Source organism: Centroberyx gerrardi, chromosome 20, assembly GCF_048128805.1.
Source record: "Centroberyx gerrardi isolate f3 chromosome 20, fCenGer3.hap1.cur.20231027, whole genome shotgun sequence".
Classification (NCBI taxonomy): domain Eukaryota; kingdom Metazoa; phylum Chordata; class Actinopteri; order Beryciformes; family Berycidae; genus Centroberyx; species Centroberyx gerrardi.
Window position 1 is genome coordinate 5,277,266 of NC_136016.1, and position 27,349 is coordinate 5,304,614.

Genomic DNA, 27,349 nt, shown 5'->3' on the forward strand with positions numbered 1-27,349 from the left:
TGTTTTTCATATTCTTGTGTATATATATGCTGCAGCGACCCAATTTCCCCATTCAGGATCATTAAAGTTTCATCTTATTTTATCTTATCTTATGAGCAAAATGGATCCAACACTTGGATGTATTAAGTCTAGACCATATCTTTTGTGGTGTGTATAGAGAATCTGAATCTGTTTTCACAAATAGATACAAAGTTTCACAAATCTGGCAAAGGGTCTTAAATAATCTTTAGGCTGTCATTTATAATATAGTCTAGGTTGGACCAGTCTATACAGTAGTTTGTGGTCCAGTCAGACCATGTCTTTTGTGGTGTGAGAAAAAACAGTGAAATCAGCCTTTACTCAACCCACGAAATGGACAGGTAAACCTATATTTGACAACATTCACAATCATGCTATGTCAAGTACTTTAATACATTTATGTCAAAGGATTTAGTAGTTATTAGCCGTTGAATTTGAATATCAAACGAATATCAATCAAATATCACGCTATCTTTACTGCGGTTGGTTGGCATGGCAACTGACGTACACATTTGCAGCTAGAAGTAGCACTGTTGGTGTGAGCAGCGCTCAGTTGCTGAGAACAAGTTTGCCTTTGTTTTGAACCATTTAAAAGTATTGTTTACGAGATTTGTGTGGAATAAGCAGGTGCAAATACTTTAAATCGTTTTTTAAATCGTTAAACCGTACTTTGAATAGGCTGTTTTTACAGAATGCCCGTGTCTAACAAAACCACAACTGTGAGAAAGCAGGTAGGTTAAACGTCAGTTTATTTTAGCTAGCTAACGTTAGCTAACAGTGATGGTCTCACTAACTGAATAAGTAACGGTAATAGTTAACCTTATGTAACGTAACAGCGTTGTTCATTGTGCTACTGCTACTATTTTGTATTTGTTTTCACACAGGGAAATGTTCAATCTCAAAAGGCACCTGGCGCAAAGGCTACCAAACCTGCAAGTAAGAAAAAGGTGGATTCACTAAAGGTGGGAGTCACACAACTGGAACAGAATAGCCACAATAATGATAAGCATTGACATCTAGTAAGCAGATGCATAAGTGCAAAAAGGAGAACTGACCTATCAGAAACGTAGGCCTATGTCCTATCACAACATGATGTCATACAGTTTTCTGTGGAACCTGGGGTGAAACTCTTCTTTTTGTACAGGATGACGAGGATGGGGTGGAGCAGGGTGATGGATGGGACGAAGGGACACTTGTTAAGCCTGCAGACCAGCTGGAGCTCACTGAGGCGGTAAGACAAGGACAGAGGGGTCCTGACTGCAGGAGTTCAAGACAGGCGCATGGGCCTGTGTTGAGGGAACTTGACTTCTGCTAAATGATTCAGGCTTGTCTAGTCCTTATTGATATGCTCTTGTCTTTATTGACATCACCAGGAGCTTAAAGAGGAAATCACAAGGATCCTGACTGCAAACAACCCACATGCCCCCCAGAATATTGTCCGCTACAGCTTCAAGGTGAGGAAATTACTAGGCCTATAACTTCACAACTTTGACTATGAATGACAGGAAGTAAGGATAGGGTCATTGTAATACGGAAGCTACCTCAGATCCAGTTCAGGTAGATTGTTTAAAGAGAAAGTCAGATGACAGTGACATACTCCCAAGTCCCTGTGTTTTTCCTAATGTTACCTGTCTATTCCCATCCAAGTAGTCCACGAACGTAAACTATTTTCTTACCCATACCTAATAAAAAACTATTCCTTCCTATACTAGTTATTCTTAACAATAACCTATACCAATCATGTCCTTGCTTCTTGTGTTTGGCAGGAACGTTCCTACAAGCCCATCAGTGGTGTGGATCAGATGGCTGTTCACTTTGTCTTGGAGGGCAACCTGCTGCACCAAGACTCTGATGAGGCCCGTAGGCAGAGGGCCAAGCAGGGACTCACTGAAGGTAGCTACTGCATAGAGATGAGTTACTGTAACATGCTACAATAATATACTCTGTCTATACTAGATTTACAGTAGGTTTATAGAGAATAGTAACACTGTTTGTTAGAGACATCCAAGCCCAAAAATGTGTCACCTTCCTTAGTGACTGCAGACAGTGTTCCAAGCATGTAGCGATCTGGTTTCATAATGGTTAATATGACTACATTACCTCTCCAATGGTTCTTCCTTATGGTGTAATATATAATTGGTGCCACAAGGAGGCACTACCAGCATGCACCATAACATAACTGGCGACTGTGATCGCTGACAACTTCACTTACAAATTTGACTTTAAATCTGCACTTTTCCTCACAGTCAAATTATGTTTTTGAATTGTTTCCAGAGAAAGTAGCAGCCGATGCTGGAGCAGAACCTGATGAGGAGAAACCAGAGACCCCGGTAATAAAGATCTTGATAAACCAGAACTTTGTTGCACTAACATTAGAGCAAGTTATGCATAGGGTAGGGGTTTATTGGGTTAGGGTTTTTTACTGTTCATTTTAAGGACTTATCACGGAACCCTTGAATTCAAAATTATTGCTTTTGATCAACACTTTCTTTTGTGTTCTTGGTGGTCTTTGGCAGTGCCTCTGTTGGTTTTCCCACAGGCTACACCTGGAGAGGATGGAGGGGAAGCCGAGGAGGGTGGAGAAGAGGACAGGCCGGACAGCGCTGCCTCCAAGACTGACAAGAAGGAGCAGAAAGTCACAAACCAGTTCAATTTCAGCGAGAGAGCCTCCCAGACCCTCAACAACCCACTGAGGGTAGGAGGGGGACAGGCAGCCAACCTCATGTTGGAGGAGCATCACCTCTCACATGATAAAGCACACTTTTTACACATATGAAAGAGAACGTTTAATATTGGTTTGCATAGAAAAATGTAACTCTAAGATTTTCAGTGGGCAGATGTCTTTAATTTACCTCTAGGAGAGAAGCTGCCAGACTGAACCTCCCCGACGCTGCACCTTCTCTGCCAATGCCAATCAGGTAGTAGAAATGTTTAGGCCGGGCCCATTCTCACCCTGCTGCCCATCAGTGAACATTTGTGCTCGTGTGTGTTGACTACGATGACCCCACTTCTCTCCGCGCAGTGGGAGATCTACGATGCGTACGTGGAGGAGCTGCAGAAGCAAGAGAAGAACAAGGAAAAGCAGAAAGCCGTACCATCGAAGAAGGATGACGACAAAAGCAAGAAGAAGATTGTGATAACGGAGACTCAGGTAAATTGCCTACTCCCCTACTTCCCTGGTCCCCTTTACATCTGGCATTAACACGTGTCTCATATTCAGACAGTGTCTAGATCTGATTAATTTGTCCCTGGTATCTTATGCATTGAATTTGGGAAGGATTTCTCTTTTTCCACTGATTGATGTGCAGTACTTATATGATAGCAGTACTTAAGTTTTGCAACATGTCCATCTGAAATAGTTTCACTCCTGTTTCCTCTATAGGGCGATGATATCACCAAAGTGGCCAAGGCGGCTAAGATCTTGGAACGGATGGTCAATCAGAATACATTTGATGACATAGCACAAGGTATGGGTTTCTTGTAAACATGTCAAGTGGCAGTATGATGAACTGCAAACCCATTTGTTACTCCTTGTCTTGTCATGTCTTGTCATGTCTTGTCTTCTTTTCTCTTCTCTTCTCCTTTCAGATTTCAAGTACTTCGAGGATGCCTCTGATGAGTTCAGGGAGCAGGAGGGCACCCTTCTCCCCTTGTGGAAGTTCCAGTATGACAAAGCCAAAAGACTGTCTGTCACTGCCCTCTGCTGGTAAGTTTGCCCGTCAAAGCTGTTCTCATTCCCTCACATTGATGTTTAACAGGATGCTGGGGTGAAAATTAGAGCTGCAACTATATATAACAACGTCAATGTTAATACAACTCAAACACATTGACTGGGAATGAATTTGCAACTGTGTTACCAGTAGAGAGAGCGAGTGATTGATGGGGCACTTGTCATCAACAGGAGTAAGAAATACCCGGATCTGTTTGCTATGGGAATGGGATCATGTAAGTACACTTGGCTTGACTGCAGGATTGATAACTGAGCAGTTATGCAAACCCCAATCAAACCTGATATCTGATGGTCACTGTCCCCCCCTCTCCCCCACTGTCCACTCTTCCTCTCCCTCCTAGATGACTTCAGTAAACAGGGGCGCGGCATGCTGGTCTTCTACTCGATGAAGAACTCCGCCTTCCCGGACTACATCTACCCCACAAATTCTGGCGTCATGTGCCTCGACATCCACGAGGAGCTGTCCTGCCTGGTGGCGGTGGGCTTCTACGACGGCTGCGTGGCCGTCTACAACTTGATTGTACAGGGAGTGCAGCCCGTCTACAAGAGCACGGCGAAGACTGGCAAGCACACCGACCCCGTCTGGCAGGTGAGGGTAGAGGAGGTGGCGGAGGCTGGATAGGGTGATGAGGGTCCAGTGTGTGTGTGTGTGTGTGTGTGTGTGTTTGTATAGATCGACTCAGATCATCTCAAAAGACCCAATTCAGTTTAAAACTATCAAATATCACAGGGACAGACATCAATCCAGTCTTATCCGAAGCCATGATCCATCATTGTGAGTTTAACAGCGTCTACTTTCTTCAGGAAAATATTTTCCTTGTTCTTTTCAGGCAGCTTTGATAAGTGGCAGTGAGGTCCTGGCCAAGTAGTATATAAATCAAAGCATGCAGCAGGGACAATAAAGCTGGCAGTGCAAATTACATCTATAAACTTTTGTTTGATGTGCAGTATTTTCTATCACCACTCAATGACCAGTGCCCTACTTAGTTTCTGACATTCTCATATTTTCTCTCTCCTCTCTCTTCTCTTTTTCTCAGGTTTCCTCTCAAATTACTTCTTCTCAATGTGTGCATCACATTGTTGAGTTATATTTCACATTGTTCTGTTCTATCTCAGGTGCGCTGGCAGAATGATGACATGGACAACAACCACAACTTCTATTCTGTGTCGTCTGATGGCCGAGTAGTGTCCTGGACCCTGGTCAAGGTTAGCCAAGGAAATATTTTCTTTATAATCAGGCATGTCGTTTTTTAGCAGAGTACAAATCAAACACAACTGTACAGACTGTCACTGACATGCTTGTGTGTGTGTGTGTGTTTGTTTTTGCATGTGTCTATATCTACAACTGCATGACAATGTGTCTGTATGCCTACAGAATGAGCTGGTCTTCACCGACATCATCAAACTCTCAGTGGAGGGTGCTGCCTCTGAGGGGCCAGAGGGTGCGCAGCAGCTCAGCGTTGGTAGGGCTTCACTCACACTGTGTGCTAAAGGATGCATTCATACCACTTTTTCATTGCCATCACTGATACTGAGTACTGAAATTTAAACATTAACATATCTGAGTACCAAATTATTTGACCATTACTAAACAATCAATTTAGAACATTAGTTCATAGGTAGAATCAAAAAAAGAAAAAAATCAGTAGAAAGAGTTTATACCTGGTTGGTAGAGCTGTAACCTGGTTGGAGCACCATATGGGTGGGGTTCAGTGCATCAGGACAATTCAGATAGTGTCAGGTAAGTTGCTAATCACATACAAGTATATTGATTTGTCTTTTAAATATATTTTCCTGTGATTGTCTTAATATTATGGCACTCGTAATGCCAGTCTCTGTAACGGTGCATGGCTAATTTAAGTGCTTGATGTCTCTTGTCCACAGCTTGCGGTACATCATTTGACTTCCATAAACAGATCGACTACCTCTTCCTCGTTGGCACTGAGGAGGGGAAAATACACAAGGTACGTTACAAGGATTACAGTATCCTGGATTTGACTCAATGGCCAAAATAAAATCATACGCCTCTTCTTAAATGACACAAAGCATGTTGCTGAAGTTACCTGCTTGATCAGTCAAAGCTCCAACCAGACAAGGTAGCTGTAGACAGACAAATACAAAAAATACATAATGTTCTAATACTCATAGCCATGCCCTCTTTTCAGTTTTGACCATTAGGTAGGTAAAGCTACCAAAACTCTCTCTTATTTATTTACCAAAAGAAAGAAGGCTTTCGTTAAAAGTTCACAGTTTGTTTGAATGACTTTTTGCAAGCTTCTATTCAAAAATGTTGCAGTTTCAGCAAAGCCTAAGCCCTAAAACAAGTTGTCTCTCGGTGCCACCTCTAAATGAGATTAGGATCATCTCGGGGCTCCTCGCTGTGTCCCACTATCTGCTTTGAAAAATGGAAGCTCATTTTGGTTGTGTTGCAGTTCCAGATATCCTGCTGGGCTTGCACTCTAGAGGCTTCACAAGCTGGAAAGTTCCCATTAGTAGTTCACATGCGTGCCTGTGTGTGTGTGTGTGTGTGTGTGTCCGTGTGGCCCCTTGGGAGCCCCTCACACTTGGCCTTAACCGTTTAATGAGTCTCCTTAGGCAGAGCCTCTCTCTGTCTACATCAGACAGCTGGTAGTTTTTGGCTCCCCTCCCATCCTTTCTATGTTCTTCTCCCTCATGTGCTTGTTCTACAATACTGTGGACAGATAGCCACTCCTAAAAGTCGCTAATTAATACACACATCATTAAAATGGAACCATCTTTATAGAATTAAACCTAGTGGTGCACATACTTATTACACTGGAAGTTCTAGTCGGATGTGGCAACTATTACTTAGCTCCATTTACCTTGATGACTCGACAAGCTCATTAATGTCTATTCACTTGTCTTTTGATGTTGTTGTTGATGTTGTAATATCAATGTCACAGTCTCTCTACACAACAGACAAAAATGATCGTTGCTACATTAGGATTTCTGAATGAAAAACGATGAAATGCAGCTCTTTTTAATAGCCTGAGTACCTCACTCATTGGGATTAATTGTAATGAAACACATTTAAAACACTTTTGATTGCATGATGTTGAGCTTTGTGTCAAGTAATGTACATCATCAAGAAGGAGTGGAAAGAGCCCAAGTAGGAATGGAAAAAAGACTAAATTGTCTACTTCCTAGTGTGGTTATTTCTGCTTTGATACACATACTGCGCATGCACATACACACAGACACACACACACACGCCTTGAAAAGTTCTGAGCCGTTTCAATAATACTCTTAGTCTCTCATAAGTATTTTGAGCAGCACATTATGGTAGAGTAGTAATGTACAGTTTGTAGTTTGTGTTTTGTAGCATCCCATCGGGCACTAATGGGAACTCTTTGTTGTCTTCCCCCAGTGCTCCAAGACCTACTCTAGCCAATTCCTCGAGACCTATGATGCTCACAACATGGCGGTGGATGCTGTCAAGTGGAACCACTTCCACCCCAAGGTCTTCATCTCTTGCAGCTCCGACTGGACCGTCAAGATCTGGGACCACACCATCAAGTAAGACCGCTGAGTGAAAAGAGTCGAGGCTCAAACTGTTTATTCATGCCTAGTTAGCGTCTTTGTTTTAGCTTTACGTACTGTATCTCACTATATCATGGCACATTTTCCATGGAAAACAATTGCTGAGGTTAGTTCCAGTATAGTCTTGATTCCTATATAAATTCCATAGTCCATACTATACTGAGTACATCAGGTAACTGCTGCTGTGATCACTATCAAGTAGACAGTCTCTCATGGACACTGTAAAAAACATGTCAATCTCAATGTACATTCAAAGAAGGGACAGGAAAACCATCATGCCTGCAGTCTTTCCATAATGATAGAGTAAATCTATAACTTTGAATTTTAGCATCAGGTATTTGAGGGCTGAGGCTGGTACATGCTGTATTTCTCTAGGACAAACTTAGCCAGTCCTGAATGAACAAAATGGCTTGCAGTTTAAGAGTGTGTCTCACATCAGGTCTATTAGTCAGGCGAAAAGGTGGCTTAATAAATCTGCACCTCAGCCTCCTCTGTGATAAACGTGTCCCTAATTTATAAATCCCCATAGCCCTGACTCAAGTATTGCATAGGCTATATTTCTCTGGGTTTATCTACTGTGTCATTCTACTCAAAATGACCCTTGTGTCTACCCAAGTTACAACTAATTAAAATGGAAAGTTTTGCTTACACACACGCACACACACACACATATACACACCCTCATTAGTATTCGAAGAAGCTCTGTAAACATTTTGTTTCTTCCTCCTGCTCACAGTGGTGTTTCAGAAGTTAATAACGTGAAGACAGTGTGCGCAGAGCCTTCTGTTTGATCTCCACTCCTTTTCTCTGCCAGGCTGTGACGAGACATTGGTGTCTGGACATTTTGTAACTGATTCCAGTGTAAAGATGGCCTTACCCCCCTAGGGAGCCTGTAGGGAGAAGTGCCATATGCCCAGACACACAGAAGAGTGATTTGAGAAAGAGCTTTTTTTTTTAGGAGAGAAAATCTCCACAGTGTGATAAAAGAGGGTACCAGGCTAGATTCACTTTCAACTCAAAGTCTCTGTAGCATGACCAGGAACTATTGATTTCATAGGCCAAAAGAGTAATGACAGTGGCTTTGGACCAGGGCACATCTCATCTCATCTCATCCTATACTGTCTATCTGTTCAGTTTTCTGTGTTTGTGAAGGATGTGATAGCATTTCGAAGGCACACACAACCATTCGATGCAGTACAACAAAAAGTGACCGACTTCCTGCTGTTTGATCTTGTGCGTCCATGTTTGTTTGCAGCACTCCCATGTTCACATTTGACCTGTATGCAGCAGTTGGAGACGTGGCTTGGTCTCCATACTCCTCCACTGTATTTGCTGCTGTCACCACGGACGGCAAGGTAAGAGCGATTTCAAAACCTACGCCTTTTAATCCAGAGCTTGGCTTCGGAGTTTTAGCAGTTTAAGTATTCTTGCTTGTTAGTAATCAAGAAGTGCCGTACTTCCATAACGTCAATTCAGATGCTGGAGGGTCAGACTTGATCCAGTTTTCTCCTCATTTATCACTACTATGAACCGAATGCACCTAAACCCCTTTGATCCCTCATCGTTTTTTCAGGTTCACGTTTTTGACCTAAGCGTCAACAAATACGAGGCCATCTGCCAGCAGCCAGTGGTGGCCAAGAGGACCAAGCTGACTCACATCGAGTTCAATCCTGTCCATCCTATCGTCATAGTGGGGGATGACCGGGGCTACGTCACCAGCCTCAAGCTCTCCCCTAACCTCCGCAAGAAACCCAAGGTGAGAGTCTGATCCAGTGCCAAAATGTCCTCTATCAGCCTGTGTGTATAGTAAATGAAGTCTGAGGTTTGGAGAGACAAGATTCTACTGGGGTGGATGATGCTTGTGGACTCATCACTTCATGGTGGAATCTGGTGTGAATATGTGTTCATCAAGTACTGTTTACCAAGACCTCACAGGGTTTCTCCATGGGTCACCCCACTGTGCCAGTCCTGTCTAACTAGCTTGATAATTGAAGCTCCAAATTCTTACCACAAGCAGCAAATAAGGCTCAGTGCATTTCATCAGAACTCAATGTGCTCATCTCATCGCTGATTAGAACACAGGTTGCGATCTTAGGAGATATTGACTTGAAGATAGAGTTTTATGGATTTGACCTGTGCTGGTTTGTGCCCAGTCAGACTTTCTCTGTACCGTGGAGGGAGCCTTATTGAGCCATTCATCATAGCAGAGATATTATGTTGCAGCGAGATTTGATGTTGATTCACTTAGTGCATGCAGCTGTCTCTCTGGATCAGCTCCCTTACTGTGTTGTATCAGGCTTATTCAAGTCAAGTCAGATTCAGTCTGAGAAAGGCCTGTAACCATAGTGAAGACTTTGATAAGCAGAGGCCAGTTAAATATCCACCCTGAGAGAGAGGGAGAATGGACTTCTGCAGCAACACAGGACAAATACTGAGCCATAATACTGCTCTTCAATGGCTGTGCTTTCCTACAGACAGGAGTATTTAATGTGCCAGTAACACTTCCGTGCCACACACTTTGCAATGTTTGTCACCTGCCATCAGTGATTTCTGATGTGTGTATGTGTGTGTTGTTTGTATGTGTGTGAGTAGGGGAAGAAGGGTGAGGAGCTGCCCAAGGGTCCGGAAGTGGAAGCAGCCAAGATGGAGAAGCTCCTGAGTCTGCTGAGGGAACCAGAGCCAGGCTCAGTGTAATGTGAGCACCATGGCTACTCTCACCAACACAGCGACATTCATTCTATTATTAGTATTCTTATATTCTCACTCATAAAAGTCCCACTCTTTGTTCTGCGTGTGGAACAGTAATCGACAGCATACTGTGAACAGTTGTCAGGACAATTGATGCGATCGATTCAATGACAAAACGATGGGTGAATTTTGGATATATTTATTAAAAGTTTTTCATTCTCTTCTCTCTCTCTGCTGTGCATACATTATTCATATTCAATGAATTATGCATTTGTTCATAGTTTTTGATACATATCAGACAATCAACATTACAATTCCAAAGATTTGGTTGAGCTCTTATGCAGGGATTGAATACACCCCTTCTGTATGTATTGTCCAAGTTGTTTAAGATAAGAGTGAGGAGGGGAGAGTTACTGTAAGTGAACAGAGAGGTAAATTGGCATAATAGATTGAGCGTTTATGGACCAAACCCAGACGACTACATTTACACACTCAGCCCTATAGTCTTTGGTCGCTTGGTTGAATCAATAGTCGGCTTCTCATTTACTCCCACTGGCTTATCATTGGCAAGATCAGTAGCTGGCTTCAGCAAGGATATAGCCTCCACCGGCCTCTCAGTGGTCTTAATTTTGGCCCTTCCCTTGCGCCATAATGGTATGGCAAAATGCCCCTCCATTTGTTTCAACCTAACCTGCTCTCCCAGTGCAAAATGATTCTCTTCCTGGTTATTTCTGTGTTAACAATGCAAAATATTGCATTGTTGCACAATTCATTGTAGGCTTAGGCTGTAATTCAAACAGTGCAAACGTTCATTTTTCCATAGAAGTATTTCCATAGAAATATGCAAATAACTTCCAGACTAAAACATAATCACCTTATTGACATGATTAAATATTTATTTCACACTCACTCAGGTCAACAAAATAAAATATTAGGATACAGTAGGGCTGGGCGATTAATCGAATTTTATTTTCGATTACGATTTTGGCTTCCCACGATTATGAAAACAAGAAAATCGAGATAAAACGATTTTTATGCCTCATTCCGTTTAGCAATGTTGCTCTCGTTTTGTCTTGTGTTGTAAATCCAGCGCACCCCTTTCCTCCGCAACGGTGCGCTCCGCTCCGCCCCTCCTCCAAAGCCCAAACATGCTGTGGTATAGTTTCAGCTGGAGTCGGTAACAGAGAGCCGGCCGGCGCGTTTCTCCGTTTATTTTTAAACCTTCCTTGGTAGAAGATGACAGAAAGAGAGCCGTTGGTCGACAGGAAAGGTAAAAAAAAAAAAAATCATTGGTGTGGAAACACTGTACAGACCCACGGTGCGTGTTCAATTGCACTGAAGCACTGCGACATGGTTAAATTACCTAATTCCACTAACGTTACTTAAATACCACGAGGTAACGTTAAAGTCACCTACCGTTTAAGTCTGTATGGCAGCGAAGACAAGTTACTGTCTACAAATCCCCATTACTGACTGTGGTATGTTAAGTTTCACTTTTGTTTTCACACCGCGAGACCCCAAATTACAGACGTGATGTGATGCGACATCAGTCAGTCAGGTGCCTCTGTTACCTGACTAAGTGACTGACTGAAAGATTCATAGATTACACAACCTACTGAATATTTTGCAGTAGGTTGTGACAGTGCACTACAACATAGTCGGTGTTATTTATTTTTTATATATTATTTATTTTAGTTATTTATTTATCTCATTTTTTTTACTTTTATTTATTTATTTATTTGCATTTATTTCTTTGTTTTTCAGTTCAATTATATTTAAAGTTCAAAGAAATCCAATGGGTTTTTTTTAAAAGTTCAATAAATGCATGATGTTCCCAAAGTCAATGAGTAATCGTGTTAAATAATCGTGATCTCAATATCAATCAAAATAATCGTGATTATGATTTTTGCCAAAATCGTGCAGCCCTAGGATACAGTGCCATAAAGTATATGAGGTATGTGTTCTGATGTAGCAGCATGCATTCACTCTCATTTGGGAATCACAGTACTAGACCAGACAGAATGTGCGTCAGTGTTTTTGTAGTAGTTCTCAGCACTTGGGAGTGAATGTGATTCCTTCTTGGTTTTTTAATGTTGTTTTTCAGCTCAGAGAAGTTGTAAAGTGGTAAACAGTCTGGTTTTTCCCACTACAGTTGGGCTTGCTGTGGACAAAAACAACTGAAAACCACCATCTAATGCAATGACATGAATGTGTGAGAGAAGTTGGGAAATACATTCTGGCATATGTCTGTAAAGTGACTGAAAATTCCCGCCTTCCTCAGAGAATTTATCAAATTCCAGGACTTTCCCTGTGTGGAATACACCTGTCTAAATTCTGCGGTATTCCAAAAATTCCATGACCAGTGGGAACCCATCAGTAATCTATGAATCTTAATCACAGCTTTGTCATATATCAATTCCATTTCAGTGTCAGTGCCGTTTCATTTGCTCTATAAGGCCTCTGCGCAACGTCCAATCATCTTTTGTCACTTTGGCATCACGGAAACAGCAGCTCTCTATCTGCCATCCTGCCGTTCCCTTTCAGAACCATCCTGTCCTCGTAGACGGAGAAGGTGCCGAAAGCGTCGCTGTCCGGCGGAGTCTCGATGACGCCCTCCAAGGTGAGGTGGTGCACTCCCAAGTCTTTGTCCTGGTGGTATCCGCCGTCATGGTCGTGTCCGGCCATGAAACACACCACGCAGCTGTGGGAGCGCAGTACGGCCAGGAGCTCGTCGAAGTTCCAGGCGAGGCAGACGGGATCGGTGGAGCTGGGGTGAACAGGGAGGTGACCTGTCCGAAATAAACAGTTTGAATTGTCAGGCTTGATTCGGTCGTCAGTATCATAACTACTGTAACTGTAACTATTGTAACTACTACAACAAATTCTACTACTGCTACTAATTCTCGAAGTGTTCAAAGGTATCGCATCCCTACCTGTATCTCTTCACTGTGACTATCCAATAAAGCAGAAATTACATAAAAATAATCTTTAAAAAATGTTCAGAGAAAGGGCATGACTGGAAAAAGGTTGAGAACCACTGTCTTATAGGCATTCGGAGTAGTTCACATGCGATGTCTAAATCGGAAAGACTTCACTTACTGACAATGGTGACTCGTTCCGTTTTCTCATCAGCCTGGGACAGAACAGCATCCAGCCAATCCAGCTGCTCCTTACTGAACCCGCCGTTGAACTTCGCAAACCTCTGCTCTAGACCCCCAGACACTGTAAGGATGGATGGATGGAAATGTCGTTGAATTATTGGTCAGACAGTTGGCTGGGAAAAATACAACAAAACCCTTGCAATTTCTGCCTGTACTATACCCTAGTACCCTAGTCTTAACCACATTTATACATTTAAGTGGCCTATTCTGATACATTGTCATACCCGACAGAATGGGCTACCCTACTTTTAACCACATTTATACAGATAGTAGCCTATTATCCTACTGGGCAATGCTGCTCTCGGGGCAGCAATAGTGTACTGTAGGTGTATGACATGTTACCCTAGTCTCAGTCTATTGTTTACAGAGTATTGCTGCTGTTGGGGCAAACAGCGTTCTATAGGCAACTGGCATTCTACCTTACATTTTACCACCCGACAGGATGGGCTATCCAAGTCTTTACCACAATACATTTAGGCCTAAGTAGCCTATTCTGATAAATTGTCCTACCCGACAGGATGGGCTACCCTACTCTTTACCACATTTAAAAAGGTAGCCTTTTCTGATACATTTTCCTACCCACCAGGACAGTCTACCCTACTCTTTTCGATCTCATTCAATCAACAGCTGATGTGACTATCAGCAGCCAAGTGTCCTGTTGAAGTGTCCTATAGCAAAACTCTGAACCCTCCACCTGTTCACTGATTGTACGCCACCCTGAGTGGCAGCTAAATAACCAGAATGTAAATGAAAGAATGAATGAAAAGTTTAGAGGTAGGTCACTAGTTCGAATCCTAGTGCTCTCCCTTTACTCAACAACTAGTTGAGGTGTTCTTGAGCAAGGCATTTAACCCCCAACTGCTCCAGTGGAGCTGTTCAGTACTAGACTGTGGTGGTACTGGGCAGCTCCCAGTGGTCAACAGTGGTGGTACTGGGAAGCTCCCAATGGTCAACAGTAGAAGGTTCTGGCTGTACTGGGCAGCTCCCAGTGTAAATGTGTTCAACTGTGTGAATGTGAAGCATTCTGGAAAATATCACACATGCTTAGTCGACTCTCCCTGGACAAACAAAGCTTAAAAATTGAGACTAAGTAACAGGCCTGCATACCTGGAGGACAGTTGAGATCCTCATTGCTGTTGTGCTCCCTTAACAGATTCAAAGCAGTGGTGTATTTCTCACTCGACTCCTCTCTGCCCAGCATGCTCACATCATAGGCATCCAGAACGACAAATCTGAAGCCGGGGGCCGGGCTGAAGTGGTAGGCGTAGATATCAGCACCGGCACTGGGCCCACCCCCCTTGTCAGAGTAGGATGTGCTGTTGAGCTTTGAATGCAACAGTGTGCTCCTGCTGAAATTATAAAACTCGTGGTTACCCCACACATGGTGGACCTCCGCAGGGCCGGAGTTGAACTCTCTCAACACGGTGTCCAGTGCTCGGTCTGAGGCGTTGTGCCCTTTATTGAAGCCGTCGATAATGTCTCCCAGCTGGAGGATGAATGTAGGTTTGACAGGTGACTCGGACCAACTTTCCTGAGCGTTTCGCAGCAGCTGAAGACTGCTTCTGTAGTACCGTCTCCTTGTCCGACGAAAATTGAACCCGTCGTCGATGTCGGCGTACTGAATGTCAGCTATCACTCCGAACGTAAACAGTGGCGTTTGGTGGAAACAGTCGTCCATTCTCGATGGTTTCTTAGAAATATTGCCTGATATCAGTGTGTATTTCCCGAAAAAATTTGCTATACAGGAAGAGCTAACCAAGTACCGGTAGCTTCTTAACCTCCTCACAATATGCTGAAATCCAGCCAGACCGTTTACTGTAATTACTGAAGAAAAAGATACGGAAGACAATTTCCTCCTACTGGATACTTACTACATAGTCGTTACTAGTGTCAAGTGAAACATAATAAAAACGACGCCTTCCGGCCATAACCTTCAAAATAATATAGTAATAAACCCCATATCAAACGTATGCAAGATCTAACCGCTAAGTGACAACATTACGTTTACGCGTTTATTTTGAAGGCAAATTTGCGCTACTTCCGGGCTTATGCTGGTTCTCTCTAGATAGCTTGACGTAACTGCAATCACGAGGGTATTATTCATGGCTGGTTATCATCCTGCTTACTTCCGTCTTCACAGGTTACGTCTCCTCCTTTTGGCTGGGAGTCTCACATTGCATTATTTTTTCCCAGAAGAGGCTTGTTTGATTTAACAGCGTAATAAGGTTTTAATAAACTACGTATGACGTTGTGAGACCTAGACACATCTCTGAATTAGTATTAAAAAAAGCAACGTTACTTAGCAGGTACAAATATTGGCGCATGCGTAGTATGGCTGTGTCATTGACAATAATGAATATTAAAGTTAGAACATTCAGCTCTTACATAAATTAGCAGCTGTATGCGTTAGCTAGCGATTCTGCTGGGTGACTCGTTAACTGATTCGTTAACTTTATCAGGCAGTTGTACTAATTTGCGAATTTCCCGCCCCTATTACGGACAAGGCTGGAATAGGATGGTAACTGTCTTGATGTTGTCGACTCTTTGGATACTGTCATAAGTCATACTATTGTTACATTCACGAATGTCCTTTCAGCGTTGATAATGCGCATAACCGAAACCGCTGTAGCTTTCTGGTTATGTGTTTGCCATTGGCAAATTTAGGCACACGAATATAGCTGTATGGCGAAAACACAATTATTGATAGGTCATGTGACATGACATAGCCTATGGCATGGTGTGAATATGAGAGAACCAGCCAAACACAGAAATCTGTCAATTTAACGTCGTTTTGCAGTACTGGCAAACGTACTGATCTGTTATAACAGACAGAAAACATTTAATGAATCACACAGGTGTGCTGGGAAATTCGGTTCACACCGTCCTCTGTGATGTATTTTGGTTGAACAAGATTATGTCAGGCGAACCAATTCTAAAAGTGGAAATGCTATTGAAATAAGTGCTGCTTGGTTATGGAGGACCATATTAGTCATAATTAAATAAATAAATATGTGTCATTAAAATAAATAATTACATAAATTAGTAATTGTTTGATTGTTTTCCTTTCATTTAAAAAATATTAAATAATATTATTTCATAATTATTGTTTTCATAATAACATGACTATATTTATTTGTATTTTTATTTCATAAAAACTTTTTTTTATTTTTCAAATGGCTTTTATTTTCAATTACATGATGATATTATTCAGAATTACATTTTTCAAAGTGGTTCTTTTATTTCCCTTTTTCTTTTTTCGTTGCTCCTCTTTTTATTTCATAACTCTTCATTTCATAATGTTACTTTTCATAATGTCTCAGCCATCTGTCAATCAAAGTGAATGGGGTGGGATCTATTTGCTGATTGGGTAATCCTTTGCAATCGATTATTTTTCCTGGCTCTGAGGCTGGTCTTGCCCCATGGGCCAAATGAGGTTAAAAATATATTCATTAGTTGGATGTTGAAGGGTATAGTCCAGAGCTATCATCTCTGTTGATCCTTAAGAAACTCCTTCAGCTTTATTTTTACATTTGGAAAGACATGTACACTGTTTATTGCCTATTTTGGTCTTGGCCTTTTTGGACGTGGTCTTGACTTGAACTCAACTGGACCTGGTCTTGGAATTGACTTGGACTTGATTAAGGTGGTCTTGACTACAGCCCTAAATTTGAATGCCCTGTTCTTTCCCACAGCTGGAGGTCCCATCGCTGACATCCTGCAGCAGGCCCTCCTGCCTGTGGTCAGCCACTCCAACTGCACCAAGCCTGACTGGTGGGGCAGCCTGGTCACCAAGAACATGATCTGTGCTGGAGGAGATGGACAGCTGGCTAGCTGCAACGTGAGTCACATTAATTTCCCACAACACTTACATTTTATTCTACAGTCTCATGTAATATAGAAATGGAGTTCCTGTGAAAATATACCAGCCTCACAGTTTAGAATAGTTTTACACAGTGCCATGTACAATTTCTAAATGTTTTTGCCATCTTTTGCCTGAACATCACGTCTGGCTCTGTTACCCCTCAGGGAGACTCTGGTGGCCCCCTGAAGTGTCAGAACCCTGACGGCTCCTGGGACGTCTGCGGTGTGGTGAGCTTCGGCTCCAGCATGGGCTGCAACTACCCCAAGAAGCCCTCCGTCTTCACCCGCGTCAGCGCCTACATCTCCTGGATCAACAATGTGAGTGGACATGGGCTTGGCTTGTACAGTATTTGTTGATATAATATGTTCCTTTTAGTGGATGCTTCTGTCCAAAGCACCTTACAGTACAGTGCATAGATTGTTTTTTTGGCTCCACTTGACAATGTTAGTGCAGTGCTCTCTCTGTTGCTTACAGCTCTGCAGATAGATTCAGCGTACTTACGGTTTACTGTCTTTGTGACAAGGCAATTAACGTTAAAGCCCACAGCTATTGATGGGCAGCCATTTCTTGGTGGTGATTATGTGGCTGTTAAAGTTGGGCTGAAATAAAAGCAGGAAAATGGTTTCACTTAAAAGGAAATCATTGGGCCTCATTCACAAAACTTTTCTTAAATTGTTCTTACTTTTGTTCTTAAGAAACATGCCTACGCAAAACCAACGTGGGATTCATGAAGCATGCGCAGAGTCTCGATTTTTGCGTATTCCAGGTGTATCTGATGATGAATGCCACTTGTTCCTTAATTGGATGCGCGTGCCTGTTGATGCTGATTAGCATAGGTAGACGCCCTGGCAACTCCATAAAAGGCCTGCTGTCTGAAGGGTCGTGCGCAAATGGAAAGCATTACTGCTGAGATTTTACTTAAGCAGAAGGAAAATCACTGGTGTAAACACCTACTCAATTAAAAAGAAAAGCAGCTCATTTAAAATATACTCAAGTAAAAGTTACTTTTAATAAATCAATTCAGTGTAATGTGTTAGAGAGAGGAATAAGGGCCATGATACATGGGAAGTGTTGTGAAGCAATGTAAAGTATGTAAGTATTTTTTCATTATTCTCCTATAGCCAGTGTGGTTACATTGATTTTGTCCTGCTTGCCAATCCCATCCCTGTTGTAAGTAATACTTTCCTTCTTCACAGCTTCAAAATGTTGCTTGTGCATCTTGGACCTAAAGCTTGTGATACAACAAGCAACATTTTGGAGAAGATGACAAGGCAACGTGTCGGTCAACAGGAATTGAAGTCAGACTTGCAGCATAATACCAAAGCATTAGAAGTTGCCATGTAGACAATGTGAGAGTGTTTATCTGTCTACTTGGGCTGTGTAATCCTGCAATGTTGACCAAAATGTTACGCAGTGTGCGTATCAAGGATATAAAAGTGCTGATACACCTGGCAGTTTTTTAGGGCAATGTAGGCTACATTCCCAATACCAACCAACTAACCAAGTCAAAACACAGGATTAACATCTATTCAGGTGTTGCCTTGCAAAAAGACATTCCTGTGTGATTAAATAAAAAATGTAAAGGCAACTTATTGATCGATCTTGATCATCATATTTGCCCAGACATGTATTTTCCCAGGTCATCTCTGCCTGAACAGCTGAACCAAAACAGAATCTGTCTGTCATTAAGAGCAGAATTCTGCTCCCAGTGACTCAACAATAAGTCCATTCCATCTCCCACAGAAACTTTCTCCCTGAACACCCTCAGTTCATTTCAGCCACCAGTATCAACTGTGTTTGAGTGCCTTTACCTCTGTTCTGTAGTTGTGAGTTTGGTAGTTGGTTTTATTGTGTCGTTGTTTCTGCACTGTTGATTTGTCATCCAGTAACAAAACATCCATGGACTGGATTGAAGGAGAAAGGGTCATCTATAGACCCATCAAGGTATGTGAGCATTGTTTATTGCAGTTAAATTGTAAAGATTTTGAGCTGATGTATGTATGTATGTAGCATAAGAGGCTTTTGAGTGACATTATCTAATTTCCTTCAAAGGTATTGTTCAATGTACCGGTGTACAGAGAGACTGTGCAGCTCTGCTGGGAGTGGCAGTACTATGAAGTACAAGTAAGAACCACTTGTGTTTCAGGCCCGCACAAAATAAAACACCTCTGTAAAAGTGTCTCCTATGATTATACATGAGAACATCTGATGTTTTCTATTGTCTTGTAGAAAAAAATGATGGTGCAGTTTTTGAGGCGTCAGCAACAAAAGCAGGTCCCATCTGAGCTGACAGCTGAGGACATGACTGACTGGCTGGTGGAGCAGGGCAAGAAATCTCTCAGGGAGCGGTGAGACAGTCCACCACTCAATCTATCATCAACTCTGCTAATGTTAAAGGAATAGTTCACCCAAAAATGAAAATTCAGTTATTATCTACTCACCCCCATGCCATGTTTCATGTTTGATGTCCACTTTAGTCTCTGTTCTGTATGTATTCTGCACAGTGTATAGTTTATAGTTAAAAATGGCACATTTTATGGCATTTTTCATTGTTATTAGGCTATGACATCAAACATTAATATGGGTGCTCACTTATTGAATTTGACAATTAAATACAAAGTAATTGCTTTAAAACAGTATTTCTATTTTAAAATCTTGCGCTTTTATTTGGAAGGCTAAACCGCCAAACCGGAAGTCTTGTTTCTGGTAATTCAAGCTAGTCTTACCTGTCGAGGTCGGGGTGCGCTCAAATGTGACGTTTTTTAAATCAACAGCTATATATATAGCTAAATAATGGTGTAAATGTCAGTCTTTTCAAGTCACTTTGGGATCCTTTGGCTTCAAGAGACTTGGATTATGCTGTAAGCGCTGCATGGAGCCATTTTATGGTTATTTTCCGTTATTTTTTTAACTCTGTCTGTCCATCTGTTGTATGGACTAACAAACTTTACCCGATTTTCTACTGGCATGGGGGTGAGTAGATAATGACTGAATTTTCATTTTTGGGTGAACTAGCCTATTCCTTTAAGATAGTCTGTTACTAATGAGAAGAAAATAGAGCAACAGTCAAGATGAACCTTCTGTTTTCTTTCCATTTGAAGATTGTGGAGGTTTGATCTCGAGAGTTTTGATGAAAGTGTCCAGCCTCTCCTCAAGCTGGTAAGACCAAGATCATGAAAAGAGTAAATTATCACATAACACTAGATTGATCCTGTAAATATGTCAAATCTTAATTTGACTTCTTGTTTCAGATGTGGGAGGTGAACATCAGCATGAAAATGATGGTTATTGAGTTTTTAGCCCGAATCGTGCTCAACTCACCTGAAGCCAACAGTCCTTGTTTTCAGTAAGTCACATTTATGAGATAAGATGAAACTTGAATGATTCCCGTGGGGAAATAGTGTCTTTTCAGAAAATGTGTATTTCAACTCATTTTGAGCGTCTCTCATCAACAGAGACCCTCAGATCATCCGTCTGGCTGACAAAGCCATCAGGAGCCTGATGGAGAAGCAGCAGCCCAGCTCCAGCCTCCTCAGCCCCCAGGAAATGGTGATGCTGGTTGTGCCCAAAGTGCTGCAGGGCTTCTGGATTAATCCGGAGATCCTCTTGTCCGTACCCCCGCTGCAGCTCAGTGACCTGGCTGTTGGACTCACGAAGGCCGTTGAGGATAAGCTCTCCGCCTCTCTGACCTCCACGGACCGTCAGGCCACCTTCTCCCGCTCCATCCGGGATGAAAAGGTCCTTTCTATCCTGAACAAGGTCAGAGAGAATTACACTCCAGACGTCCTGCTGGAGAAGCTGAAGCACTTTGAGCCAGAGCTGCTGACCAGGATCGTTGACGTCACAGTGGGGGAAATCTGTGTGATGTTCGAGCCACAGAAACACATGGAAATGTCTGAAGTGCTGACCACCAAAGAGGTAAGAAGACCTGCGCAGATGTATGAATGAGTAGCTGGATAAGATATAGTGAAAAAAAAAAAAAATCAAAAATTCAAACGGCTTCTCTCCCTCTTTAGGTGGAACTAGATGATTCCACCCAGCCAGCTGTAGTGGATGGAGCCGTGAACTCCACCCCCCTTGATGGAGATTTGAGCGAAGAGCCTGGCCTGGAAGAGGACACAACACCAAGCCCAGAAATGGACTCTGCTGTTGGTTCAGCTGCTCTGGTTCCTCTGACTCTCCCTCCTGAAGCTCCTGTGGTTTCTCTGAGCCTCCCTACTGAAGCTCCTCTGGTTCCTCTGAGCCTCCCTACTGAAGCTCCTCTGGTTCCTCTGACCCTCCCAACTGAAGCTCCTCTGGTTCCTGTGAGCCTCCCTACTGAAGCTCCTCTGGTTCCTGTGAGCCTCCCTACTGAAGCTCCTGTGGTTCCTGTGAGCCTCCCTACTGAAGCTCCTCTGGTTCCTGTGAGCCTCCCTACTGAAGCTCCTGTGGTTCCTCTGAGCCTCCCTACTGAACCTCCTGTGGTTCCTCTGAGCCTCCCTACTGAACCTCCTGTGGTTCCTGTGAGCCTCCCTACCGAACCTCCTCTGGTTCCTCTGAGTCTCCCAACTGAAGCTCCTCTGGTTCCTCTGCGCCTCCCTACCGAAGCTCTTCTGGTTCCTGTGAGCCTCCCTACTGAAGCTCCTGTGGTTCCTGTGAGCCTCCCTACTGAAGCTCCTCTGGTTCCTCTGACCCTCCCAACTGAAGCTCCTCTGGTTCCTGTGAGCCTCCCAACTGAAGCTCCTGTGGTTCCTCTGAGCCTCCCTACTGAACCTCCTGTGGTTCCTCTGAGCCTTGCTACCGAAGCTCTTCTGGTTCCTCTGATCCTCCCTGCTGAAGCGCCTCTGGTTCCTCTGAGCCTCCCTGCTGAAGCTCCTCTGGTTCCTGTGAGCCTCCCTACTGAAGCTCCTGTGGTTCCTCTGCGCCTCCCTACTGAAGCTTCTCTGGTTCCTCTGACCCTCACTACCGAAGCTCCTGTGGTTCCTGTGAGCCTCCCTGCTGAAGCTTCTCTGGTTCCTCTGACCCTCGCTACCGAAGCTCCTCTGGTTCCTGTGAGCCTCCCTACTGAAGCTCCTCTGGTTCCTCTGAGCCTCCCTACTGAAGCTCCTCTGGTTCCTCTGAGCCTCGCTACTGAAGGTCCTGTGGTTCCTCTGACCCTCGCTACTGAAGCTCCTGTGGTTCCTCTGACTCTCCCTATTGAAGCTCCTGCCATTACTTCAGTCCAGGAAGGCTTGACCAGCAGCCTGGTTGGCACTGAAGAGAAGGAGGAGGTGCAACAATCCTCTGACACCACATCAGGTAGGAGTTCATCAGGTCCGCTCACACTGTAGCTCATGTTTACTTCCATCAAGATGAACTGAGGCATTGATTGTCCTCTTTTATTTTTCAGAGATCAAAAAGACCAAGAAGAAGAAGAACAGAATCCGACGCTTCTTCCGTCGGCTGTTCCAAACACTGAGGAAAACAGCCAAGGAAACAGAGAGGGATTGAAATCCCACTGCAAAAAATAAATTCAGTGTTGCATTGCAATCAGTCCATGTCAGTCAATTTTTTTTCATTTACTGTGGAATTGATGCATTGTAAAATTCAGAAATTATCATACAGGAATTGTATGATACATATACATATACAATCAACTCCAGAATTATTGTCACCCTTCATGAAAATGAGCAAAATTTATTGTATAAAATAAATACAATTCTATTTTTTTTTATTGATCTCAGAATCCAGAAACTGTATTGCTTTCATCATTTCCTATTTCACTGGGGTCAAAATATGAGGTTGCACACAGAAGACAGATAGTAAAATACCACTAAGCACAGTCAGGGCAATAATCAATAAGTTTTAGAGATCTGGAACAGTTGCAAATTCACCAGGAAGAGGACGCATGTGCATATTGCCCCCATGAACAGGGAGGAAGATGGTGAGGGAGGCCAAGAGGAACCCAAGGATCACAGTTTCACAACTGCACAGTTGAGTGGAATGCTGAGGTTATCAAGTGTCAAAATCAACAGTTAGATGCCTCCTCCATGTCAACAAGCTCTTTGGAAGGGTTGCAGGAAAGAAGCCCTTACTGAGTGCAACCCATAAACTGAAGCGCCTGAACTTTGACAAGCATCACTGGAACTACAATTGTGTGTTGTGGTCAGATGAGACCAAAATGGAACTTTTTGGCCATGCACACCATCGGCATGTTTGGCGACAAAAGACGACTGCATACAAGGAAAAGCACCGGATGCCCACAGTGAAATATGGTGGAGGATCTTTGATGCTTTAGGGCTGTTTTACTGCTAGTGGTCCAGATCTTGTTAAGATCGATGGCATAATGAATTCCACTAAGTATCAGGATATTTTAGCCCAAAACCTGGTTGCCCCTGCCAGGAGGTTGAGACTTTGCCATGGAAGGACCTTTCAACCAGACAACGACCCCAAACATACATCAAAATCATCACAGAAATGGTTGCGGGAAAACAAAATCGATGTTTTGCAATGGAACCCTATTGAAAATCTGCGGTCTGAATTGAAGAGGGCAGTCCACAAGCACAAACCTAAGTATCAAGGATCTTGAAATGTTCTGCATGGAGGCACAGTCCCTCCCAAAGTGTTCTCAAACCTTGTCAGACATTACAATGAGAGGCTATTGTACTAAACCATAAAACATTTTGTGTTTGAAGAACTAAAAAAATGTACAACTCTCCCATATGTTTGAGCCCAAAATATGACTCACTGGATGTGTTGCATGCGACCGACCGACTGAAACTTAAATCCAATTGACTCCAGATTTAAGTTGTTATAGTTGTTGCGTTCTAGTGGTTAAAAGTTTTATTTTGGAGTGGAAAATGCAGAAATCGGACATGTAATGACCCGGAAGCGGTATATTTGTTTACAAGTAGAAAACGGTGATAAGTCTGTCTCGTCTTAGCTCTTGCAGTGTTCCTGAACACTAATATGAAACTGTGAACAGAACTTCTTTAAAAATGTAAAAGTTTATAGCCTGATATTATCGTTCTGAAGCAATTTTGCAAAACGCGATTGGCAGCCTCTCGTTCAGTGATGGATTACCTTTACTGACTGAATTATAGTTTTTCACAATTGTTTACACACTAAAACTGACTGGATCTTGGGACACAATCACTAAAACCTGAAACTCATGTATCAAATCCTTAAACCAAGTCTGCAAATCTACAAGCACATTTTCTGCTTTTCACTTGCAATTCTCAGTTCAGTACAGCAATTCTCACACTTTTTGAAAAACACTACACACAGTAATGTGTAGTGTTCTCTCGTTCTCTACATTAGGCGCAACATTCAAAAACTAAAACTGCTCTTCTCCCAGTCCGCACATGAAAGCTAAGAAAGGTTTCATCCCCCAGGCAGTTCTAAAAAGATCCTAAGCCAAAGGTGGCACACTAAAGTAACAGTAAACTTTAACGTCCTCTCATTCCAAGGCAGCACATATAGCACAGGTAGTTAAGAGTTAAATATGGAAGATGGTTTATTAGAAAATCCACTAGCTCCATGGATCCAAGTGGACTCAAGTCAGAGGCAGCCGGGCTGTTTGTGCCCAGTGCGCACTGCGTTGCCTAATTCCAGTACGCGCTCTTTACACCCATAGACTGTTTACGTCGCAATATGGTGGTGTTCACATGTGCATTTGTACTACATAAAAATGACTAGTTATGAATGTACTTCGGTGAGACCTGTGCATGCTGGATGGCATGGATTGATAGAGATCAGTGCGTGAAAATATCAGTCTGTTAAAAAAGTTGAAACTAGCTGGACTTTTGACAGAGGCCAGGTAAACAAACTAGCAGTCAAGTAAACTGCTTCAAAATGTTTCGAGACTCAGCAACCCACAGCAACTAGCCTAAACCTAGGTGGTTTCAGCTGAATTTGACAGATGCCAAATGTCCCATGATTGGCTTGTACACCAGGCAGGCTAGAAGTCACACACATGGACAGGATCCTTGCTGCAGCCAGTGGACATTACTTACCAGGAGATCAGTGATTTTACCTATAGCAGGTAAGTCAATGCATGAATTAAATGTTTTGTTTTGATCGTGATTTGCATTCATTGGTTTGAGATGCAAGGTAAAACAACAGGCAACTCTCAGTTGACTAAATGTCAAACGCTTAAGCAGGTAGTTTCATCAAGAATAGTCTTGAGAACTTCACAGAGAGGGATGCCATGGTCACATTGAAAAAACCGAGGATTACTATGAAAATCCTGACTAGAGTTAGCCTAACAAATCAATGTTGAATTAATCGGTTCCACAAAGCCTACGGGGCTCTGGTCCCTCTTCCTACATCAGGTTCTGCTGGAGAAGAACAGGAGCTCCCAGCACTCTGCTCTGCTCAGACTGGGGGCTTCGGTCTGGGCTCCTCAGACAGACAGGACAGAGAGGACAGATCTCCAGGAGGTTTCACAAAAAACCTCTAGCTCACTGCACGCACACACACATACACACAGAAGAAACCAGGTCAACATCAGTGGGGTAAAGTCATGCTATATGTTGTAGTAGAAAAGAACGGAATCGTAGCAGAAGATAGTAACGTCTGTCATGGTAGAAGGTATTAATCAATACAAGAATCAATGCACTCAATAGAGCCAGGAAGTAGCCTAATAATCTCCTTAGTTAACTGTTAATAATGAGGGTCGATGACAGATTTTGGGCCAAGAACAATTACCCAATATTGACACCCATAGTAGGAACCATAGGTAGGAATGCATGCTAAACATATCCAGAGTTGGCAAACAATTTCCCTACAATTACCTGTTAGCTGTTAGCTGAGTGTAGCTGAAGTGCTGGGTGCTGTTGGCAGCTGTCGGAATTTGCTCCTCTTCTCTCCCTCGGTGTCAGGTCCTTATCCAGGTGCTGATAATATATTAAAGTAATATTTAGACTTTTTTCTCAAAATTACCACTTTATTCTCATAATATTATGACTTTTTTAACGCCATTTGGCCCATGGGGCAAGACCAGCCTCAGAGCCAGGAAAAATAATCGATTGCAAAGGATTACCCGGTCAGCAAATAGATCCCGCCCCATTCACTTTGATTGACAGACGGCTGAGACATTATGAAAAGTGACATTATGAAATGAAAAGTTTTATTATGAAATAAAAAGGATAGTATAGCATAGTCATGTTATTATGAAAACAATAATTATGAAATAATATTATTTAATAATTTTTAAATTAACAGTCAATCAATTATTAATTTATTTATGTATTTATGTCTATTTATTTCACTGACATATTTATTTATTTAATTATGATTATTTTGGTCCTCCATACTGGTAGATTAGGCCTACATCTATTCCGAATTAAAGAGTGGACCCTCAAATTTTTTAGAGGCCTTAAGTCAAGTTTTACCAGCTATTTTTTGTTTGCTGATAAACAAGACAACATTAAATTGACAGATTTTTTTAATGGAATTCGGCAGGGTGCCTCTCCATAGGGCAAGGGCTGAGCCTGTGTTTTCACAGTAATTTCACTGGAGGGCACTGTGATGTACACTACCTTTCACTGACAATGACAGTAGCCCGAATAATTCCTATAGATCATAGTGTGGTACTCTATAGTGAGTTTATAGTGACCTTATTGTTCCTTATAATGATTTTAGATCTCCTATGGTTTTATTATAATAGTCCTGTAGGGACTTACATTTTGCTGTGATATTTATAGTATCCTTCTCAAACTTATGATAGGATTACTGTAGTTCTTTTTTGTAAGGGCGCCCAAAATACACCACTGAATACTTACTTGTAGTTGTTATTATATTGCCAAAGAGGAAACAAAATAATACATCTTATAAACTCTTTTAATTAGTCAAGCTTCAGCAGCACATCTCATTGGTTAGTGCTCTGCTTCAAGGTTATTACTTGACTCTAACAGGATAAGATGCATATTATCTGATAACTGGAAACAGCACAGCTGCAGATTAATGGTTACATGTGAAACAAAGACACTGATCTCAGCAAGGACAAAACTCTGCTGTCGGGCTGCAGCCCATAACCATAACCAGTACTTTTCCACTCCTCTACAGTATAAAAGAGTGAGACGGCTAATTTATTAAGGGGCTATCATCAATCACAACTGTAATCTCTGAAATAAATGGAATCAATAGGTTTACAAATTGAAACATATTGCTTGAATGGATGATTCATGTTTATTAATTATCACTTGAGATAAGCTATTCAGGAACTATTAGCAAATGTTCTTAACAGTTGTCCCTCAAATGATATCAAACGATATCTGTGACAGATAATGGACTGCGTGACCTCTGCTTAGCAGCGCTTTATTTAGACAACTTGAACTTGACTTGACATTAGCTCGTAAGCCATGAGAT

The 27,349-nt window shown here is 42.4% G+C and overlaps 3 protein-coding genes across 3 annotated transcripts; 2 read left to right on the plus strand and 1 right to left on the minus strand.

Moving 5' to 3' along the window:
• Nucleotides 1-710: 710 nt before the first annotated feature.
• On the plus strand, nucleotides 711-10,080 carry dnai1.2 (dynein, axonemal, intermediate chain 1, paralog 2). Its single transcript, XM_071895874.2, has 20 exons — nucleotides 711-749; nucleotides 903-965; nucleotides 1,163-1,249; nucleotides 1,392-1,472; nucleotides 1,785-1,911; nucleotides 2,293-2,348; nucleotides 2,558-2,713; nucleotides 2,877-2,936; nucleotides 3,041-3,169; nucleotides 3,401-3,485; nucleotides 3,607-3,724; nucleotides 3,920-3,963; nucleotides 4,090-4,337; nucleotides 4,865-4,954; nucleotides 5,124-5,211; nucleotides 5,633-5,712; nucleotides 7,137-7,285; nucleotides 8,565-8,664; nucleotides 8,883-9,065; nucleotides 9,902-10,080. The coding sequence occupies exons 1-20, from the start codon at nucleotides 711-713 to the stop codon at nucleotides 10,001-10,003; spliced, it is 2,085 nt and encodes a 694-aa protein (XP_071751975.2). The 3' UTR covers nucleotides 10,004-10,080.
• A 2,001-nt stretch (nucleotides 10,081-12,081) lies between these two features.
• Nucleotides 12,082-15,029, minus strand: adprm (ADP-ribose/CDP-alcohol diphosphatase, manganese-dependent). Its single transcript, XM_071895872.2, has 3 exons — nucleotides 14,266-15,029; nucleotides 13,097-13,219; nucleotides 12,082-12,786 (listed from the first exon to the last, which is right to left on the minus strand). The coding sequence occupies exons 1-3, from the start codon at nucleotides 14,834-14,836 to the stop codon at nucleotides 12,494-12,496; spliced, it is 987 nt and encodes a 328-aa protein (XP_071751973.1). The 5' UTR covers nucleotides 14,837-15,029; the 3' UTR covers nucleotides 12,082-12,493.
• Nucleotides 15,030-16,615: 1,586 nt separating this feature from the next.
• Nucleotides 16,616-19,109, plus strand: LOC144542993 (chymotrypsin-like elastase family member 2A). Its single transcript, XM_078290913.1, has 5 exons — nucleotides 16,616-16,625; nucleotides 16,851-16,996; nucleotides 17,185-17,337; nucleotides 18,907-18,964; nucleotides 19,073-19,109. The coding sequence occupies exons 1-4, from the start codon at nucleotides 16,616-16,618 to the stop codon at nucleotides 18,907-18,909; spliced, it is 312 nt and encodes a 103-aa protein (XP_078147039.1). The 3' UTR covers nucleotides 18,910-18,964; nucleotides 19,073-19,109.
• Nucleotides 19,110-27,349: the final 8,240 nt, after the last annotated feature.